A 9,722-nucleotide genomic window follows, 5' to 3' on the forward strand; every position below is an offset into this window, starting at 1 on the left:
GTGTTTTAGCCTCCCAGCACTCCGCTCATTGTTGTGAACGTCGCTTCTCTGCCCTCCGTTGTTGCTGGAGGGCGACTGCCTCTAACTGCCCAGTAGCAGCGTCCTTCATGAGCTTCCTCCAAAGAGGCTGATATTGACACCGCTGGTGCCGGTCATCGGCAAGTACACTCAGCTCCATACCCTCTCGTACCACTTCAGTACATCTCTTCTCTAGCCCATGCCCCGCACATTTAACCCCCCCCTATTCCAGCCAAACAAAAGCTGTTTGGGGATGTGGTGGCTGTGCATGTGGGTTACATGCCCCAGCCAATGCAGCCTTGCCGACCTTAGGAGCTCGCCGATGGGAAGGCACCCAGATCTTTCAAGGATTTGTGAGTTCCTCACAGAATCTAGCCTAGTTAAACCCAGGCTTGATTGTAGGCAGGCCAGTCTGAATGTTTCTAACTAGCACAGATGTTCCATCAGGGGGGGTCCACGTTTTGCAAGCATAGAGAAGGGAGGGCATAACCATGGCCGAGAAGACCTGGGGTTTCATGTGGAGTGACATACCAGGTAGTTTCCACATAGCGTTAGGCAGTTTATGAAAATATAATGTCGTTCAACTGATTTGGGGTGAGACCTCTGTCAAACCTGAGCTCGTCATAAGGACACTGCCCAGGTATGGAAACCTCTCCAATCTCCACAACTGCTCCATTACCAATAGGATGTTGAGGGGGTGGAGTGTTTGATGACACAAAATACCCAGGTAGGTGCTTAGTTTTGGTGGGGCTGATGGTGGCACACTCCAGGTTCAGCAGTAGTGCCTCCAACTCTTCTGAGTGAACAGCAATTAACAGCATACATACCATGGTTAACCAATAGGGAGCCATCCCTTGACCGCACCCAGGTATCAGTCGGCTTCCCATTGTGTCTGTTAAATGGAAATTCCTTCGGTACAGTTATGGAAGGCTTTTCGAAATATGTAGTCGAAAAATATGTTGAATGATGTAGGAGCCAGCAGAAACCCCTGTCGCACCCAAAGGTGAACAGGGAATGGCTCTGACTTTTGGCCGTGTAGCTTTACCTGGACCTGCCCACCATCATATGAAGGTCCTTAATTATTGTGAGCAGAGAGTCAGGGACTCCAAAAGCATGAAGAACAACCCAGAGTCGTGCCCTTTTGATGGTATCATAGGCCTTGACCACGTCAATAAAGTAGATATGTAGGTCCTAGTGGAAATCCCTACACCTGTGCTGTAGCATATGGACAGAGAATATGGTGTCTGTGCAGGACCGCACTTACCTGAAACCACATTTGGGATCCGCAAGCCTCTCCTCAGTGTGCTTGACAAGACGATGTTGTATAATCTTTTCCTTGCTTTGGAGTAAACGTACAGCGATGTGTGAATGTGACTGTATCAAGAAAAATGGAGTTCCACTGCTGTGTAGAGTGAGCTCCTCCAGGGAAAAGTGGAGGTCTCCACGCGGCGCAGCGGCGGCATTTGCTCGGCAGAGCAAATCCCAAAGCTGGTTTGGTTTACAAAGCCTCTTGTCACGGCGAAAGAAAAAAAAAATCACGACAGTAATCTACAAAGTGGGTGTATTTCAGTGAGACAAATCAGGCGTGTCAAGTATTTAATAGCCAGCTGATATTTTTGGAGGTCAAAGATGTTAATTTACCTCCAATGTATGGGAGGGTGCCGGCACAGTGGTAACACTCTTACCTCGCAACGACAAGAAGTGCTTGGGTTCGATTCCCGACTCTGGCGCTTTTCTGTGTGGCACTTTTACGTCGTTCCCCCCCCCCTCCTCGTAGTACGTGGGTTTCCTCTGGGTTCTCTGGGGTCCCTGGAGACCACACAATGTCACCAGTATTGAACAATCATCCCAATACTGCGATCCATGCAATTTACTAAATTGGGATGGCACGTAGCAACGTCGCTGCCCGCCCCCCCCGTACCCCCCCCCCCTAATGTGAAAAGCTGGCAGGATCCTCTTGAAAAGGAGTCTTGAGACTCAATGAGACTTTCCTGGGTAAACGAGCAGAATAAATACATATGTGTAGTTTCAAGTTTGAATGTAAGGCAATAACTATTTGCTACGATCTTCTTTACGTCACTGTTAACAGCTATGTTCAATCCACTGCTGGATGAACGCGTCCTCGTGGTCTCGTGCGATAACCCTGCTCCTCTGTCCACGGTGGCCTTCCACTTCGGGGCACGAGTCCTCCTTGGGCTGCCATTCTGTCTCCAGTCTCATCCAGCAGCCCACGGCCCTCAAGTGATGCTTCCTGCCCAAGTTCATCCCATGTTCCAACAGTCGATTTGACGTTCTCCGATCTGTGACTGTGCCCCGCCCGTCGTGTTCCCGTTTATCTCGGAGTCATTGCTGGCGTGCATCTCTCTACACTTATTATCCAAACAATGTTTTTCTGTCACGCGCCGCAGTTGCGAGATGTTAACTCCCTCGCCTGGTATGCAGGAGTTCGTGGGTTCCATCCCGACCATGAAGCCTGTTCTATATTTGGAATTTGTATGTTTTCTCTCCCCGTGGTCGCGTAGATTTTTCTCCGTGTCCTCTGGTTTATTCCTCCACATTTTGAATCGACATGCATTTACATTATTTGGCTGCTATACATTTCCACACGATAAGCCACTTTATTGAGCGATCATTTGTGATAGCCATGTCGCTTCTGAAAAAGAGCTACATAGCTCAGTGGGCATTACCTGGTAAAATAAATAAAAATGGTTTGATAGTTTGTTTCATCATGGTCGCTCCACCACGATTGCAATATCTATGTTAGGTCTCACTGTTGTTATCTTCCTGCGCTTTGCATCTGTGCTGTGTCAGGCCTATGCACGCTGGGAAGAGCAGCATGGCAAGGAAGAGCCCCTCCCCTACCTAAACCTCACCAACAAGCAGGCGTTCTTCGTTTGGTTTGCTCAGGTGAGTGACAGAGAACCCACATCGTCAACCGTCCGTAACGTGTTCACTACGATCACCGCTGAACCTAAGTGTCTAAATAAGCCGACAATCCACCTTCCCCACATCTGTATCTCCACATCAAACAGCCGAGTATTGTTGTACCCCTATTTACAGAGAGGGTCCTTGCCTTTAAACATCTGGCAATTCAGCATTGGTTTAAGCAAGTCTGCTGCTGAGACACAATGATGGAGAGCAGTTCGATATTAGCTAACCTGCACGGTCCCTGTCGGCACGACTTACATCCTCAGCTCTGGTGCTCGATGGAAAAGGAATCGGCGGAAGTGGAGATCGAGGACGCGCTAAGCGATTCGCACAGCCCAGCGGCTGTGCGTGTCCGTGGCATGGTCTCCAACTCGCCGGCATTTGCCGAGGCCTTCACCTGCCCCATGGGAGCTGCCATGAACCCCGAAGAGAAGTGCCGCATATGGTGACGAGGAGCCGGGGATGGTGGGACCCACCTCGCCCCGCAGGCCCAACACGAACGAGTGCACAGCATCCGTGGGCTGTGGCTTGACACGTGGCGGGGAGAGGGTCACTTCAGCGAGGTCCAGACACACCGGCGGCCTCGTGGGGGGTCTCGTGGGGGCACGCTCGGCAGTTTTCATAATAAACGGGAAGTGTTTTTTATTTGGCGCCCTGTACATCAAGGTCTCAGAGCGCTTTATGCCTCGTCTCAACGCGCTTGTGGGCATAAACGCAGAAGGGGGCGATGGTCGCCACGCGCAATCCCGATTTGGGTGATTTTAGAATCCCAATCTGTTGCCACGTTTGTTGTGGCTGCCCGTGGTGTTTTTCTTTCCGGGTCTTTGTGTTCATGAACTCGCATGGTTGTCACGTGCGTGCGCTCCCGCAGCCTCCCGTAATTCCGGCGTCTACCCGGCAGTCGTTAATTCTGTGCTTTGTAGATATTTTAACGCTTCCGATGTGTGCGGGCATCCAAAGCGTTTCCTGAACGAGGTACTAATGCTCTACCTGTCTTGGGGTCGCATTAGAGAGTCTTCCTGCTCTCGCGATCGGTGGCCCTTGAGCCAGTGGAGCTGTCGTACAGCGGAGTCCCTTATCTCCACAGTGCGACCATTGCTGGGGCTTCCCACAAAGTGGTACTCGATTTCAGAGCCCCGGGCGAAAGATGGGCTGAGTTAATTTGACCGAGTCAGGGATCTAACAGGGTCAGTTTTCATGTCCAGTATGTTTTACTGACATTTGAGCAGAGTTAAATACTGTAATCGCTCGCCAAACACGGTGGTTAGGTTCCTGGAAAAGGCTACGGTAGGCAAATCCGCGGCTGGTGAAGTACAGGGGCAGGCAATGTGGCGCTTTGATACAATGAGAATGGACTGACGGAATCACCGATCATGCAGATATTAGCCAATCAAAAAAGGGGGCATGTCACGTGACTTTACACTCATCAATAGAATTACTCGGTACATGGATCGAATGGCAATGAATCAACACAGCGATTAACCTTCAAATTATGAACCGATCGTGATTAACCTATCTTTTTATCTTTATTTCTTATATTTTATATGTTTATCTTGGTGCTATTGGCGGGATTAGTTATGCTGTGGTTCTTTTCTTTAACAAGGCAAATCAATGTGAATAACAAGCAACTTATGCGGTTGCGATGCGACGCGGTCTATGCTCTGCGAGAATTACAGTTCCTCGGTTAACAGTGACATCGGTTAACGGTTTTTCGGGTAACGTTTCGCCTCCGATAGGACCCCATGGTTTCGACTGATGTTAACATTTCGATTAGCGGCACATTAACGTTATGCACGCGTGTGCCAATTTCGGCCAATCTGAGCGCTTAAAAAAAAAAGAGGCTGAGCCATGCCCTCAGCCAATCAACGCCGCCTATTTATGTGCGTTAAGTCCTCGACTGGCTTTGTTTACATTATACGATTTCTGTTTTGGCAGTAGAAACAGCTCTCTTGCGGACTCATGTAATTTCCATATTCGATTCACAGTTATTTCGGTGAGCAGTTTTCGTGGAACGGATTAAGAACGTTAACCGAGGAACTACTGTAGTGTCCTGTGTAACAAAAGAGAGGGACAGCTCTGATCAAGCTACGCAGCGCCACGGGTGGCGCTGTGGCGCGGAGAACCGCGACCGCGTGACATTTGTAAATGTGTCGTGAGTTCAACTGAGTCGCAGACGTACTCTTGGAGGCAACACATTTATTTGAAACCAACACGCGGGGTAACTGCCCCTTCACAGAATAACAACCTATGGTGGTGACCACCAGGCTAACTACACTAATTACAACGTAACTGCTGCTATGGACCGGACCACAGCTCGGAGACTCTGTATAACGTTGGCGTAGATTTCTTCAGGATGAACAGCGCCGGTCCCCCTGGGGGACCCGGCTTCTATTCTCTGCGTCGTGGCTGCCTCCGCCCTTGGCCACGACCACCTTCCAGAATCCTCGAGCAGGATCTGGACTCCGATCACGTGACCACCCCTAGCCCCCACTTGGGGCCCCTTTGTAGACTTCACCGGTCACGTGTCCTCTCGGGTCAGCCAGAGTGCCATGGCCTTTAGTAACCCCTTTCCTACGGCTGGCACTCCCACACCCTGTCCTGTAGGGGTGGCACTGCACGCCAAGCGTGATGCCATCCAGAGCTATCAACCAGTACTCACCGAGCCCCTTCCAGAGCCGATATTACACCCACACCATCGTGGCGTCCGCGATGTCGTTACATCGCACGCCGTGCCTCTCTCGGGCCGGCACTGTACAGTGACATCCCGTGATGTCACTGCAAATGCGTGTGGCGGGACCCCGTGCTTACCCGTGGATACTCACATTTCCAGGCCGCGGTTGGTCAATTGGTATACACTTAATAATAAAACATGTGTACGCGAATTCCGTGATTGGCAAGTCTGCGGTTGGTGAGGGATTGCTGTGCTATTTTTGTCTTGTTGAAGGCTTCAGGCTGATATAAGTGTTTTTCTTTATTTGCGGTGTATAAGGGATAATAGGTGTGTCCCATTCTCTGAACTTTTTTTTACAATCCCCGTAGCCATAACACAGGCCGATGAGAATCTACACGTGTTACAATTGACAGTGAAAAGTGATGGAGTCAATCCTGGAGCAGGGTTGGTTGGGCAGTGTACAAGACAGTTGTGTTGGCACTTCTCGACGAGGTGCGTTAACCAATTGCACATTTGCAGTAGGGGTGACCCAACACGCCACTATAATAAGTTCGCAAATACCACACTGTATATTCTGCATGTGTATTGTATTTTCCTCTAGAAACGTTAGATTTGTCCTGTATTTAGTTTCGAGTGGAGAAACTTACAACATTGCGGTTGTGTATTTCATTGCTATTCATGTATAATTGGTTTTTCACAGCTGTCACGAAGCCAGAGCCTGCAGTCAAATGTCTTGGCAACAATTAAAAAATCTGGAAAAGTGGCATCGGCTCGGCAGCGCCAGCGTTTGGGTGATCCCACGAGGCCCCGTGATGCGTGCCGCCGGCCGGGGAGTTGCTCCCGCACCACTGCGCTCGTCTGCACTCCACGTTTTTCGCAGATTTTTGTGGAATTGCGTGGCCAATTGATCCTAGAATTTGCGAAATATAACGGTTTTTTAAGTTGTGGTAAAAAATGTCTTATTAGACGGCAACGATAATTGTAAACCGTCAATTGCACTATTTACAAGATGTTTTGGAAGTGTGGAAGAGAAGGTCAAACCACCACGTTGCCACTGGGCCTGGATGCCCAGCAGTAGGGATGGCCCCAACACATCGCATGATTACAAAATGCATATCAGGGGTTGGCAGGGCGGGTGCGTTAACCTTATCCGTGGGCTTCTGCAGCCAATAATCGGATTCGTAAGCATCCTCAGGTCACGAAATCAGGAAGGCAATGATATTGAGGATGCTTGCGAAACGTGTCTAATTGCTGCTAGATTTTGTCGTGAGAATTGTTCAACTTACCGGTGAGCTGAAACAGTTGTGGCGCACTAAAACTTTTGCACTCATAGCATTTAAATGTTGTTCTCTACGTCGTGCGGTGGAGGGCTTCGCAACAAAATATTGGCCGGATCATTACGTGGCCTAAATCAAATTATGAATCGCAATAGGTGTTTGGAAGGTGAAGTTTCCTAATAATAATAATGTAACAGATAGGGTGCCACCTTTTCTGGGTTCGACCCAGAGTCAAAAATGTGCATGTGTTCGGGTGGCAACAACAAATTTGTCAGGGTTTGGTTTGTGGAAACCGGCACTCCTTTGTACACTCCGATGCCTTCCAATTATGGGGGTTGTGCGTTCTTGATTCAATATCCTGTGCCTGCGATTCATCCCAAAATATGATTTGCATTCAATTGTAAATAATTATCACTTAATTTGATCGTTTTAAGTGTAAAGTAACTATGTGATATTGGGCTGATGGTATGTGGTTGTAAAAGTAAGAGGTATTACGTATTTTTTTCTCATATACTGTGTAGATTGGTGATGAGCTCTGCCAGATGAGATGGTTTGGTTGAATTTTGTTGGTCTTTTGGAGATTGTGAAAACGTATGTAATGTATGCTGCGCAGAATCGTGATTAATGGTAACCCACAAATAAAGGTGATTGCTTACGGAACGAAGCCTGGCTGGCGAGAATGGTTGCGAGTCGGAGCGTGGTAGTGTGCACCGTTCATACTGCTCCTCGTCACGGTTCCGTATCGACCTTGAGTTGGGGAGTCGACGGGGGGTTATTTAGTTGCTGGTTCTCGTCTCGTACAACCTGCCGGGTGCTGCCCCAGTGGCCGAATGCTCTTGCCCACCGTACAACCCAGCCGCCAGCCCAGCGGCCTCCCAAGGCCTCCACAGTGTCCCCAACCTCACAGAAGAAGCAGAATCGTCGCACATCGTCGGGCCTGGCCATGATGTGTGTGCAGGTTATTATGACGGCTTCGGCATTGCGGTTATGTCATTACGATAATTGTAAACTGAACTTTATGACTGGATGGCTTTCCAAAGCCATTTCCAACTTAACAGTCAATGTAATACAAAAATGATATTCTTACGTATGACAGCAACATGTTCGGGAGATAAATCCCAATGCCAATTTTTGCTCGCCACAAGAGGGCTTCATGGGAGAGTTCGTGTCGTGTTTCCATGCCTCCTCCGTTGCAGGAGGACAGACCACAGTTGGTTTTACTGTATGGGCCATAGTTTGGGTTGCATTGCTGTAATCGCATTGTGATTGTGGTTTGTCTTTTAATATTCCGCTCATGAAACAATAAGAATCTTTATTTGGAGATGTGTGCAGCGGCCTGTTGATGTTCTAATGCGGTTGATGGTTCCACCGGTGTCTTTGAGGAATATCACAAACCAAGAGGTCTTGAAAGTTGGGTTTATTCCGGACGTCCACCTTGTTCCACTCTGGAGATGTTGAATGATAAGAAAGGGCTTTACCCTGAAGCCTTTTTACCCTGAAGCCTTTTTTTTTTTAATAATTCAGTATTGTTCCACTCTGCTGGCCAGCAGCGTTCCTCCCGGATCTTGGTGTTGTCGTCGGATGGTGGCAGCGCGATCCCCAAAGGGATGGGTTTGGGACTTGAGTTGACGAGGGACTCGATCTGTTGGCGACGATGATCGGTGGAGGCGGTGTCATTGGCATAGAAAAAGTCGTGTGAACTCCCCTTCAAAAATCAAGTGTAGTACGTTTGTAGTAAGTATTCAGGAGGCTTGACGACGGGATCGGAGGCACACTTATTTATTAACACCAACTTGTGTACAGTAGCGGGTACACACAGTACTTAAGGGGTTAACGTCCCCTTTACTCAGCTAACAGGGAGACACAACATCTAACCCCGCTAACCTAAGCCCAAGTCCTCCACTACGGAGCTAAGGGAGGCTACCTATCCCAGCCCTGGTCAAGCTGGGATCCCGGCACCCTGAGTCTGGGCTCTCGGGGCCACGCCACCGGCTTGCCCTGGTCGGCCCTGACAAGGACAGCGAGCCAGGGGAGCTCCGGGGCCTATGCTAGCTGGTCTTCAGTCTTCGCTGGTTAAAGCTGATACTCCGACCTCGAGCACTCCGGCTCACCACCTTTTATAGTACTCGGCCCCCGGGAGGGGCCCATGGGGGATGCAGGTGCGGACGTCGGTGTGAGCACCTCCTCTGTGTACGGCCCTAACCACGCCCCTTGTGTTTGTTAGCCATCCGCGCCCATACACAATTACACCTCTACATCACCCCCCCCTGTACAGCTCGCAGCCGTCCCCGGCTGCAACAAAATCAGAATAAAGGTGCATCCCTCCCCAAAACCGTGTGTGCCTCGTGTAATTTTAACAAGAACAATGACAACCATAACAACAACAACAACAACAGGAAACAGGTAGAAGAAGAAAGAGAAGGAAAAAAAAATAACCCGGCGCACCCCCCCGAATAAATACCCCATTCCGCAAACCCAACATATATATACACGCTCTCCGGACGCCTCCCCCCCTCGTCCGCAAAGGCCCCCCAACGGCCGACCTCACAATAGTCTGCGCGTTTTGGCGCGCGTTCTCGCGGCGGGCCCGTCACAAGGGCCCGTCCCGGCATGCTCAGTGGCGGTTGTTGACGGTCCGGGTGCGAGAGAGTCTGGTTTCGCTGCCGAGTGACCCCCGACCCCCCCGGGGGGGGTTGGCGGTCGTGGACCCGTCACTCCAGTTGCACCTGGAGATGGAACAGTTGATGTCAGGTCAGGCGAGAGCAGCGACGTCGGGGAGTCGGCGGACCCCTCACATGTTTGGCCATGCGTGTGTGTGTGCGAACCAC

General features: G+C 50.0%; 1 protein-coding gene across 1 annotated transcript in view; it reads left to right on the top strand.

Moving 5' to 3' along the window:
* Window positions 1–7,554, top strand: part of LOC144936079 (endothelin-converting enzyme 2-like) — a 68,048-nt gene extending 60,494 nt beyond the window's left edge. The window contains exons 17-18 of the mRNA XM_078862905.1: window positions 2,830–2,925; window positions 3,213–7,554. Coding sequence (XP_078719031.1) covers window positions 2,830–2,925; window positions 3,213–3,395 — 279 coding nt within the window. The 3' untranslated portion in view covers window positions 3,396–7,554. The remainder of the gene's footprint in view (window positions 1–2,829; window positions 2,926–3,212) is intronic.
* Window positions 7,555–9,722: the final 2,168 nt, after the last annotated feature.

The sequence above is a fragment of the Lampetra fluviatilis genome, chromosome 15 (assembly GCF_964198595.1).
Source record: "Lampetra fluviatilis chromosome 15, kcLamFluv1.1, whole genome shotgun sequence".
Taxonomy (NCBI): Eukaryota; Metazoa; Chordata; class Hyperoartia; order Petromyzontiformes; family Petromyzontidae; genus Lampetra; species Lampetra fluviatilis.